The sequence below is a fragment of the Mauremys mutica genome, chromosome 6 (assembly GCF_020497125.1).
Source record: "Mauremys mutica isolate MM-2020 ecotype Southern chromosome 6, ASM2049712v1, whole genome shotgun sequence".
NCBI lineage: Eukaryota > Metazoa > Chordata > Testudines > Geoemydidae > Mauremys > Mauremys mutica.
Window position 1 is genome coordinate 120,346,024 of NC_059077.1, and position 12,375 is coordinate 120,358,398.

Below are 12,375 nucleotides of genomic sequence, written 5' to 3' on the forward strand. Positions count from 1 at the left end.
GTGGGTGGGTGTTTAATGATGTGAAATTCCTTCAGGTCTGATCATTCAGTACAATGGAAGAATGTGGGGAAAATGAGGGGGGGTTCAAAGACTCACTAAACTCCAGTTATATGAATTAGCAATGTTAATTCAAAAATAGCCTGTAATTTTATGTATCAGAACAATACTTGATGGGGAAAACAAATTACCAATACTAGAGGAGCCTAGACTCTGACCATGGACATCAGTGGCCCTACTCACATGCTTAAAGTTCAGGGCACTGAGTCAGGACCCTGGTTGTAATAGGAATTTAGGGTGACCACTGGAGGCATCTGTGACTGGGCAAATGCAGAGACATACATGTGTCTTTACAGGACTTAAATGATATCCCTGGCCTACTGTTCCATCCACTCCAACTCACGTACACATTAAGACAAATTGCACCATGATAGAGATGACCATTTCTTAGTAGAGTAACCCAAGGCATGTGCTGACATTCTCAACAGCTGCCAGTCAAAGACAGATTCAGCGAAGAAAGCTGGGGAAATATTGATAGTAATGTGTTCCAAGCTTCCAGCTTTTTGCCCTACTGGAGAAGATGAGGTGAAGAGATTTGTACATCTGAGCTGTCCAACCGGGGAATAATTGGAGACACCTATCGATCATTGCTGAGAAAGTTTCCACCTGGAAGTCGATTATACTGGTAAAGAGATCATTATTTACAGATTTCAGTGTCAATTCAGGTAACAGATGAGTAAACCAACAATTTCTAAGCTGTTAGAAAATCAAGTCGATGCTATGAATATGTCCCCTTCACACAAACAAGAATATATCCCATTAAAATTCATTGTAGCTCATTAAAATTCATTTATCACAGCACAATTTTAATCTGCAGTAGGAGGGATTTCAGTTTAGAAGCATGTTCTCTTATGACTTGTCTGATTATCAGTCATTCTCAGAAGCAACATTCTTCTTCAGCTGCATTTTTCTTAGTCTGTGGGTAAAAGTACAATGCCATCTTGCTACTTTATCACAGTCCAGTAATGAGTCTCCGAGTTTTGAATATTAAAGCAGGGCCATCTAGGAGTTGTTCTGGTTTCCCACTGGAACTTTGGAAGAGGAAGCTGCCCCAAGAGATGAGCGAGACGTTGGCCGTCTTGTTCCTTTAAAATAACAAAACAAAAATATCAAGAGGACACATGAATAAGAAAGCCCACAGAGAGGAACAAAAGGAAACATTAAATTTCAGGGGGGGATGGGGAATTAAAAACAGAAACGTACGGTAAAACCTAATCTTGCAGTGTTGTCATCTTTGAAAACCTCATCAAAGATTCCACTTGCTATTAAGAACTGGAGGAAATTATGCCTACTCAAAGCACTGTAGAAGCTTTGGCAAGCTGTTCAATTAAAAACTGAACTCTCATGAACTTCTCAGTCTCAGGAGAAACCAAACTAAACATGAGCTCTGAGAACATCCTCTTCAATATGCAAGCTCAATGTCTTAATTATTGGGTCCATTTGGGCATAGAACAGCACTGTGGAATACCTCTTATGTAGAGAATTTAGCCTGATGTCATAAACAGCTTTTGCAGTGTCAATCAGGTAGAACAGTTTCTGTGGCTAAGAAAAGGAATCCACTCATATTTCTGTGTATAAAAGCACTGGGTTTGGTTAACAGTCATTCCTGAGGTCGTGTTGTTGCGCTAAGGAATGGGTGTTCGTGAAAATGGTCATGAATCCTGAAATTTTTGATGAATTTAGTGTGAATGCTCTTTTTTCACACCAGAAGTTGACTATTCATTGTTCTCCTGCTTCAAATGGTTCAGTCATCCAACCAGGTACCAGAAACATTACCATGTGACTCAGGTGAGCCACCACACAACACAAACAACACGTAGTGTGAAAATGTTTTGTGTAAACTCTTCTATGAATAACCATATAAAGAATGGTTTAAAAGGGGCTTAGGCCTTTTCTACACATACAAGTTGTACTGTTTTGAATCGGCCAGTATAATTAAAGTGGTACAACCTCCTAGTGGGGATGTCATTATGCTGTTATAAATGTGCTTATAGCAGTACAACTTATTCCCACACAGGAAGCAGAATAAACTATGCTGGTATGAGGCACCTTTGGAACTGTATAACAGCATCCGCACCAGGGGTTGTACTGATATTGGTGAAAAAAAAATCACTCCCTTAACTAACATAATCATACTGGTACAAAACCTCTGTGTACGCCAAGCATAGGTCCATAAAGTACAGTTCAATGTAGATTGTAAGCTCTTCAAGGCAGGGAACAGCTACTACTCTGTACAGCAACTTGCACATTGGGGCCCCACTCTTGCGTGGTCCTTAGGTCAATAAATGTGGTTATTAATAAGACTAATTGGTTGTGCAACTATGGGTGAATTTCTTTCTCGTGGCAATGAGTTCTAAACATTGGCTATAGCTGGGTGAATGTGATGCAAGCTTCCACCAAACAGATCTAGCCCAACCTACAAAACTTCCATTCTGTGTCCTTTTTGATACAGTCCTGCCAACCATGCAGTAGTTTTGTTATATATAAAACACCTCCAGATTCATTTTGACGTGAGGCTTCCACTTCTAGAGATGAAAGGCTAGGGCATTACCCAGCATGCTATCTACATTCTCTGAACATAATACAATTGTACAATTTCTTTTTGGATCAGAGATCTAATGCAAACCTGGGACTTGATTCTGATTTCACCAGTCTACATGCACGTGCATGGAGAGGAGGCTCTCTCCTGGGATTTAGGAAATGCAGATCAGTTCCTGCCTTTATTCCAGATTTCCTTTGTGACCTTGGGCAAATCACTCAATTCCTCGGTGCCTCCGCTGGGCTTCCATGTAGTATCCTTTTCTCTCACCCATTGTCTGTCTTGTCTACTTAGACTGTAAGCTCTTGTCTTTTACTATGTGTATGTGCAGCACCTCGCACAGGGAGGCTGTGATATTGGCTACAGCACTGCTGTAAATGATCATGAATGATAAGTATCCGACTTCAGGGAATTCGCTCCTGGTTTACACTGGTGTAAGTGTAATCAGAATCAGATCCTCTGCTGCTTCTTCAGAGGGGAAGCCTGGCCTTGTTGTTAAGCTTGTTGCCTGGGTCCCTTAAGATCTGGGTTCAGTTCTTGCTCTCTCACAAGCTTCCTATGTGACCTTAGACAAGTCACTTCATTTCTCTGTGCCTCAGTTCTGCATCTGTATAATAACAATTCCCTCCCTCACAGAGTGGTGCTGAGATAATAGCAAGGAGCCCAGACAGCAGTGTAGCTAGTGGGGTGCAGGGGAAGCAGCTGCTTCCCCTCAGCACATTTTCAAAAAAGCCGCGCCTTAGGCGGGGTTACCATGGCCCCAGGGGCAGGGCCCACGCTCCGCTCTGAAGCTTGGCCTGCCCGGCTTTCCCCAGCTTGCTGCATACCCCATCCCCACCGATCACCTGTGTCTCCCAGCAGGAGGGAGACAGCTGATCCCGTGGCAGGGAGGGGAAGAACTGAGCTCCAGCAAGCTGGGCTCCTGGGGAGGAGGAGAGGCTGGGGCCTTGGGGAAGAAGGGGGTCAGTCGGGGTATGCCCCTATAGGGGGCAGGGGCACCCACCCACCAGTCAACTGTTTATGGGACCCATGGGGGCCCACGACCTATCAGCTGTTTGGTGGGGGAAGTAGGGTAGTTAACAAGGGGAGTGCGAGTGCTCACTGTTTAGCTGGTTTTTGGCCACCAGGGGAACTGCTCCTGGAGCAAGGGGCTGAGCAGCTGAGAGACCTCACCTCCTTCTCCTACCTGCTTCTTGTGGCACTGTGGCAGGTGTGCTTTCTCTGGCTCTGCAGCAGCAGCTCCTAACCTCTCACCCAACTAAAGGCAGCCAGTAGCAGCAGCTGGTAAGTGTATTTCAAAGGGGGTCTTTCTTGTGGGCAGGGTGGCTGGGGTGGGGGGGACAGGAAACCCTCCAGGTGGCTGTGAGAGCCAGCACCTAGCTGCTGGTGGGATGGCCATCTGCATGGTGTGGGGGCAGGGGTCTCAGCCAAGGCATCTCAAAAAACATCCCCTGCACCCTGGCAGCTGCACCAGGACAGGCATTGGTGTGGGGGGGGGGAGGTGCATCTCCTGGTCTCCTGTGGGATGTGGTGTCCCTGCTTGCCCTCCTTGCCCAGGCAGAGATGCCTGCCTCTCTTCTCAGAGACAGTGGCCATGTAGTGTGCTTGGTTCCCCCTCCCTGGCATCTGGGTGACTGCCTCTTAGGGGGTGAGAGCTGGAAGGGAAGAGGCAGTGGGGAAGGGATAGGGGTCAGGGGGTAGGAGAGGAAAACTGAGACTATCAGGGGAAATCTTCATAGCAGGACAATCTCTGCCTTGGGGGTGTGGATGGAATTGTCTCCCCAGGGAAGGCTGGAACGAACTATCTGCTGTTGTAATATGTGTTTAGTTTAGTCCATGAGCTCTGGCAAACACAAATCCAGGCACCATGTTGCGGGGCAGCAAGAGGTAGCCTGATTTTCCCTCTCCTATCAGGGGAAACCTAAGGGAAGGGCTTGTGATCATGTTGGGGGGAGGGGGAAGCATTGCTGAGTCCCGGGGTTGAGTAATTCTCTGGTGATGGTGGTCATTAAGTTACTAATTGTCATTCACTTGCTGCACACAATGGCTGGTGATGGTGGTTTAACATCCACCCAGCCATTTGGTCAATGCCTTGTTTCTTGGGAGTTGCCTTCTGTAACTTCTCTAATTTCATCCCACTCTCCTGTGAGTACAAATTCTGGTTCTAAGGACCTGGTGCCTGGATCCCACATTGCCTTGCACTGGGCTTGGGAATTAGTGCCCTGACATGCAACTCCTCCTAGTGTGCCAGTGTAGATCCTGCTGTTAGTACAGCTATTTGCAGGTGCCCTTGTGTTTAGCTGAACCTTTGGACTTAGTTTAGTGGGGATGGACTCAGAGACTGAGAGCTAAACTGACACTACTATCCCACTGTGTGGATCCCAGTGCGCTTGTACTGTGAATTTTTGGCATGCACATGTGGCTGTATTTATCTCCTTGTGCTGATAGTGCTACTTCCTTGGTGTGATGATGACATTCTGCTAAGATGAATCGTGAAAATAGTGTCCTGGTGTGATGGTGTCACTCTGTGCTGTTCATGTGAATCTTGCATTTTTGTACGCCGTGTTGGTGTAGCCCTGTTGTTCCCAGGAAATTAGAGCCACAAGGTGGGTGAGGTAATATCTTTTATTGGAGCAGCTTTTGTTGGTGAGAGAGAGAGACAAGCTTTGGAGCTTTCATGGAGTTCTTTCTTCTTCCTGAAGAAGAGTTCTGTGAAAGCTCAAAAGCTTGTCTCTCTCTCACCAAGAGAAGCTGGTCCAATAAAATATATTACCGCACCCACCTTGATATATATTAACCCTTTCCCCCGCCCCATATTACCTCACCCAGCTTTCCAGGAGTGAGTTTTCATGATGACATGGGAAGTGCTCTGACTGGTCCTGACTTCTCTGTATCAGCCCCTCTAGCTTGCACTGCAGCCCAGTACCTGGGAGCTGGGTGCCTGCAGCACTGAGACTCTGTGAGATCAGGGACTCACAGACCCAGCTGGAAAGGGAAGGGCACCTCCTCCTCGGCCTCTCTCTCTTGCTGCACAGAGCCAGCGTGGCTAGGTGCTGCATTGGAGAGTCTCCCAGTGCAGCCCCCCACCCCCTCTTCCCCATGTAACCCCCAACAGACCCTGCCCACCTCTGTCCGATTGTCTCTCTCATGCGGAGGACTGTGCCCCCCTTCCTGTGTGCTGCCTGCTTCCAGGGGCCATAGACTGCAGAGCAGCCCCTCAGGAGAGATGAGAGGGGCTGTCCCCCCGGGTGCGTGCGCAGCCCCCCCGGGGCTCTGCTTTGTCCCGTTATATCTGAATTCGTGTTAGATCGGGTCGCGTTATATCGAGGTTGAGGTGTAATTTGATATGTCAGGTGGCGCCTTTTTTTAATGTGTTCGCTCCCCCTGATGTTAGAACCTGGCTACGCCACTGAGCCCAGACACTATGCCTATGAGGGCAGCATGGAGAGAGCTTGGAGAAACGTTTCTGGCAAATAAAAAATTTGCCAAAAAATGCATTTGGGGTGGGGGGAGGGTGGCAGGAGGTGTCTCCAAAACTGCTTGCGAATTTGGGTCAATTTTGCGTAATAATTTCCACCAAAAATACCCAGAAAACATTTTTTTTTCTCAAAAGAACATTTTGTTTAGACTTTTTTCATTTCAAAATGGCATTTCGTTTTCACATTTGGCCAGTTTAAACAAAAAAAGATTAAAACCACCTCAAAACAGTCCCATCGAAACGCCACAGTAAAAATAAGCATCACCATCATCATAGTTTCAAATCAACTAAATTGGTGTTTCAAAACTATTTATTTATTTATTTTTTAGAGTTTTTCAATATGATGAAAAATTTGGGGGAAACTGATTTTGTTTCAAATCGAACTGGATTTTGGGGGAGGATTTTCTTGCTTGGTCCCAGAACCAAAAAATCCATTATTCACTTAGCTCTGAACGTGAATGCCTGCGTTGGAGCTGGATTTCAGAACCTGTCCTGTTATGATCAGGATCTGAGTTTGAATGCTAGCTGGGAATGGAGCTTAGGCCATGCACAGGTCCATGCCTCTGAAAGGCATTCTCCTCTTTTCAGTGCGAAACAGTCTGCACACAATTCATGGTACTTCATCGGCTGGACATCAGGGCAAAAGTAATAGGAAAAGCTCCAATCATTTTTCTTAGATAACTGTCACTTTGTGTAATTCTTCCTGGCATGGGAGCGAAGGCCTCACCCACCAGTGGGAATGGAAACCCATGTGCATTATAAACTGTTCCTCTGGAGCTGGACAGAATCCTCACTGACTCAGGAGCAGGCACGGACATTTTGAGGTAGAATGAGTAGCTCATCTCTTCAGGCTCATCTCTCTCCCATCTTTCACCAGATGCTACACGAGAATGAAAGGCACTTTGGACTCTATCCAAGTGGATGCAAATCAAGCCAGTCTGCGGTTTCTTGATGAGTTTGTTTTTTTGAGTGTCAGCTACATCCCATTGTTTTGTGAATATCCACAACATCAGCCAGGGCAGATAGAAGTGAGGGCAAAACAGCAATAATAATAATAAGGATGCCCTTAGCATGTATTACATATAACACTTGCCTGATCCTCCTCTCGCTGTAGGTCAGGAGTAACTACACGGCAGCACAATGCAGTTATGATACTGTAAAACTGATGCGAGAGGCGAATCAAGTGCCATGTGTTAGAAATGCAGTACAATCATTAACTAATTGCGGATTGAGTCCTCCTGACAGTGGAATAGGGTTTTCTCAGGTGAGTAAGGTTTGCAGGACTGGGCCCTCTGTGAGTGAGGGGTTATTACCCCCATTATAGAGATGGGGGAACTGAGGCAGGGAGATGAAGTGATTTCCCCAAGGCCACACAGATTTATTGTTATGTGTATTATGGTAGCGACTGGAGGCCAGCGCCCCGTTGTCCTAAGTGCCATACAAACATTTAACAAAGAGACAGTCTCCAGCTGAAGAGCAAAGATTAGAACTTAGAAACGCCTAAGATCCAACTTTCCACTCATTCCTTTAGGTCATGCTATTTCCAACAGCCCCCTCTGTCGCGTTCTTTTTTCATGCCATAGAAACATTTGCTAAGTATATGAGTCTCAGAAGGGCAAAATGAAACTGGAAGATGTCAATGCAACATTAAGTATTATTAAGGATACAATTCTGTCACGGAGGTCATGGATTCTGTGACTTTCCGGAACCTCCATGATTTTTTCTGGGGCAGGGCTGGAGTAGCTGTCAGCCCTGAAGCTGCCAGAGCAGCAGCTGCCGGAACAGCTGACCGGTGACCAGCCCCAGGGCTGCCAAACAGCTGACTGGCAGCCAGCCCTGGGCCAGCGGAGCAGTGGCTGGGGTTGGGTTAGCCTCCTGGGGCTGGTGCGGCAGCAGTCAGTCCCTCCTGCAGGAGCAGCATCAGGGCTGGAGCAGCTGCAGGCCCCTGGCAGAGCTTGGTCTGTCTTCCCCCCTCAGGTTATTTTCAGCCAAAGTCAGGCACAGGTCACGGGCTAGGGTGAATTGTTGTTTATTGCCCATGACCAGTTCCTGATTTTTACTAAAAATACCTGTGAGAGAATCTTAACCTTAAATATTATTGACTGCATTTTCAAAGGGGCTTCAATCCAATATCTAAATTTGCACTTGCAAATTTGCCTGCACAAAATATTTGAACTTCAGCTTGGGATTTCTGTGGACAAATTAGGTAGTTGACCATCTAACTCTTATTTGCTCCCACAAATGCTGTTTGTTAGGGCAAATTCATTCTTGTTCCATGCATAAATGACTGTGCCTGGAAAACAGGGGGCACAGATTTAGAGGCTGCTTTTAAAAATCAGTCTCTTGAATTACAGGATTATAGTGAAGGGTGAACTAGTGAGTCGGCAAGGATGTTACCTCTTGGTCCAAAGTGCTGCAGGTAGCAGTGATTGCAGTAGGGTTTGTCATCATACTGTGAAAGAAGAACAGCAAGAGGTTTAGTGACAACTAAGGCTAATTCTAGGGACTAGGTTTTTCCTACGCACAGTAAACCCCTGAAGCACCACTTGTGATAATATCTCGTACACTGCTTCAGAGTCTTCCTTCCAGTTTGTCTCTGCATATTCACAGTGTAGGGGTGGATTTATAAATCCCGACGTGGTTTGGCACTTCTGCACTTAGAAACTATCTTTCATTCCTTGTTTAACTTCATATCACAGATCTGGTCAGGCTCCCCCATTGGCCGCCCTCTTGCTTATAACATACTGGGCCAGACCAATAGACCATCTAGCCCAGTATCCTGTCTTCTGACAGTGATCAATGCCAGGTGCCCCAGAGGGAATGAACAGAACAGTCAATCATCAAGTGATCCATCCCCTGTCACCCATTCCCAGCGTCTGCCAAGCAGCTTGCTGTGAGGACTCCAGCTGCTGGAGCCCTGGATGTTTTAAGCTTCCCTGGGCCTCAGCAGGCTGCAGTATTGATTCCTCTCTTGCTCTTTCTTGCAAGTTTCTTGGGTGCTGACTCTCAGTCTCTCACCTTGTCATGGAAATGGAGCCCCTCAGCCCAGCTGCCTTAGGCCCCAAGGTCCAGCATTGACCCCTAAGGTACCCCAGTACCTTAAACACCACCTCTCCCAGAACTCCACCCAAAGGTCTGAGCCTGCTGTGTTACAGTTTAACTCCCTCAGGAGGCATGTGGTAGGTGTTGCACACAGACACCATGCACAGAATTCCAACACATTATTGCTCTTTAGTTAATCACATAAACACACAGACTCATATAAAAATAATAAACTCCACACACATTTCCCTTCTCCGGCTTATCCTTCCTTTGGGAGTTCTGGGGGACTGCCTGTGTTCTGGTAGGTAGGCAGGCAGCATTCCCCATTTCCCCCCACCCATCTTATCTGGGCCCTGCTGCAGCTTCTCTCATCTTTAGCTCATGACAAATGGCCGAAGAGAGAGCAAATAGAACAGATTATGCCTTTTATACTCTCCTTTGTCTCCTCTGTCAGGTGACTCCCTGCTCAGCCTCAGCAGGTGACCCCAGAGTCCTGGGAGCCAGATGGTTGTTTAGAGCTATTCCATTTCAATGGTTGAGCACTCAAGTCAACAACCCTCTCTTGTTATCCCTTCGCCATCAGCCTTTGGAATTCTAGTCCAACATGGAGGTAACAGGACCACTAAGAAGGTAAAGAGCCCCACATCCAAAATGGAGTCTGCAGCCTCATAAAGAAAGTTCATGCAGGGAGTTCATAATCCCACACAGAACTCATAAACCGTACGGACAGATTCCCCCACCCGTCACACATCCATATTTGAGATCTGCTGGGATGTTCAAGCTTAGAACTCCCATGTTTAAATGTGGGGAAGAGAATGGTGGCAGGATATTTCCAATTAAGGAGACTCAGCTCTGGAATTCACTTTGCTCTTTGGTGTTGTCAGATGTTGGCTGCGTGTGCATGTGTGTTCTCTCTGTGTGCTACACCAGCTCTGCGCAGATCACTGATACAGCAGACCTCAATCATACCACCCAAGAAAGCCACAGACCCGTTTCAGTAGCGAAGGCGCCCAGCCAGCACTGTCCTAGCTCCCCAGACCAGTGTCTACATTACACTAGCACATATGTGCCCGTGACAACGGACCACCTCAGTAGGGTGACCAGACAGCGAATATGAAAAATCGGGACAGGGGGTAGGGGCTAATAGGAGCCTATATAAGAAAAAGACCCAAAAATTGGGACTGTCTCTATAAAATCGGGACATCTAGTCACCGTACGCTTCAGCCAATGGTGGGACTTTCCACTGCCCTGCTAGGCTGACCAGAGACACTCCCTCTGAGACCCTTCTTTATACACCAGTACAAACAAGTTACGTATTGCCCCTCTGACGTGATTAGTTACTGCCCCCTGACGTGATTTGTTACCACCCATTACCCTGTACATATTGGTTTGATCAAAACATCTCTATCCATCACACTGTCATCCTGACCTTATCACTAAGAGGGGGGTCGGTATATCCTTGTATCATCTTCGGGGAGAGTGTTGGTACTATACTTGGTGTCAGGGTGTTCTGGTACCACCCTTCTGGAACGCGTTTACACAAGTGTCCTGTGCCCAGCACTTCTCAGGAATGTGTGTGTTTTTGCAATACCAGCCCTGTTCTTGCCAGGTTCTGTGAGCCTGCTCACAGCCTGTCTCTTGTTAACTTTGCTTTATATTAGCAAGGCTTGACCACTACTTTAGTTCAGGCTTCATGCCGGGCCTCTGATACAAGGCCTCATGTCTCAGGCTCTCATTCTACTACACTTGGGTCAGAGACTTTCCAATCATGCTTCAAGAATCAGCTGTTTATCTGGGCCTTCAGAGAGGAGGCAGATTGAGCGGGAAAGGCATGATTATTTGTGGAAGGGTGTTGATTTGGGCATCTATTGGGGTTCTTTATGACTGTATTGGAATGTAATAGTAAAGTATACCTAGAGACTGTGACAGATGCTTGTGGCATGGGGGCAAGGGGCACCACTTGATCGCTAGCTGACAAATTGCAGTTTCTTTTTTCGTCCCTTTCCACAGGTGTTCAGGGGAGGATAAGGAGGCAGGGCTCAAGACTGCAGGCCACTCAGCTATTCCTGTGACATGGTGGGAGGATTCATGTGGTGGGAATGGTCTCACTGGAAACACCCTATTTAGGCAGGACAGAGTGGGCAGCAGATACCATTACCGGCTTTAGAGCTACCGTCAGTTCAAAGCACAGGACCTGGGGCGCTTACGGATCAGTGTTCTCACTGATGAGCCACCGGGTGGGAGACCGGTGGGAGTTTGTTACAGACATTGAGAGCAGGATAAGCCGTTCTTTAAACATCTATTTGCAATGTACAGAAAGAATAAACAAGTTGTCATTGGGGAGTTCAGTCGGGGGGGACATATGCAGGACGTTTGAAGCTGCCACTATTTAAACATCCTTCTGAAAACTATAGATAATAATTTTCTAACACTACGTGTATTATATCCAACTAGGAGTATTTCTATATTAGACCTTATTCTGACAGATAAAGAAGAATTGATCATTGAGCTAACAATTAGCGGTTGCCTAAGAGCAAGTACTCATGACCTAATTACATTTGTTATGTGCAAAGAGGATATAGTCCTGACCATTAATATATATACTTGGCATTTTAAAAGGGCCATTTTTCTGATGCTGGAAACAATTACCATCAAAATTGGTTGGAAGAAAAAAAAATTAAATGGATGATAACTGGGAATGTTTAAGAAAGCTTTACTAAATATCTAAATAAACCACAATCCTGCAACCCTAAAAGAAGTCTTATTCACATAAAATACCCTCTTGGTTAAGAAAGGAAGTGAAATCAGCTATAAAAAATAAAGTACAATATATAACAAATTGAAAAAGAGGGAAGTTGATTGTAATGACTATACATTAGCAGTTATGAAATTCAAACAATTGATAACAGAAGCTAAAGGTATCAATGAAAAAGGTATGAACATAAATCAAGAACAAAGGAATTCCTAGAAATAACAGAGGTTCTTTACTAGACAGATATGGTAATAATTCTGCAGAAAAAGCAGAAGGGTTGAATAATTGTTGTGCATTTGGAAAGAAGCTATATGATGTAGCCACATATTAGAGGGATAATGTTATTGTTGGAATAAAAAGTATTTCTAGACAAATTGTTATAAAGTAACTCCTAACGTTAAACATTTTTAAATCTGCAGGATCAGATAACTGGCACCCATGAGATTTAAAAGAATTAGCTGGCAAACTCTCTGAACCATTGATGCTGCTTTTTAAAATATCTTGGAA

The 12,375-nt window shown here is 45.8% G+C and overlaps 1 protein-coding gene across 1 annotated transcript in view; it reads right to left on the reverse strand.

The window, feature by feature from the left end:
• Positions 1-428: 428 nt before the first annotated feature.
• LOC123372373 (cysteine-rich protein 1-like) overlaps positions 429-12,375 on the reverse strand; it is a 57,808-nt gene continuing 45,861 nt past the window's right edge. The window contains exons 3-4 of the mRNA XM_045020430.1: positions 8,472-8,526; positions 429-1,142 (exon numbers count right to left, since the gene is read on the reverse strand). Coding sequence (XP_044876365.1) covers positions 1,060-1,142; positions 8,472-8,526 — 138 coding nt within the window. The 3' untranslated portion in view covers positions 429-1,059. The remainder of the gene's footprint in view (positions 1,143-8,471; positions 8,527-12,375) is intronic.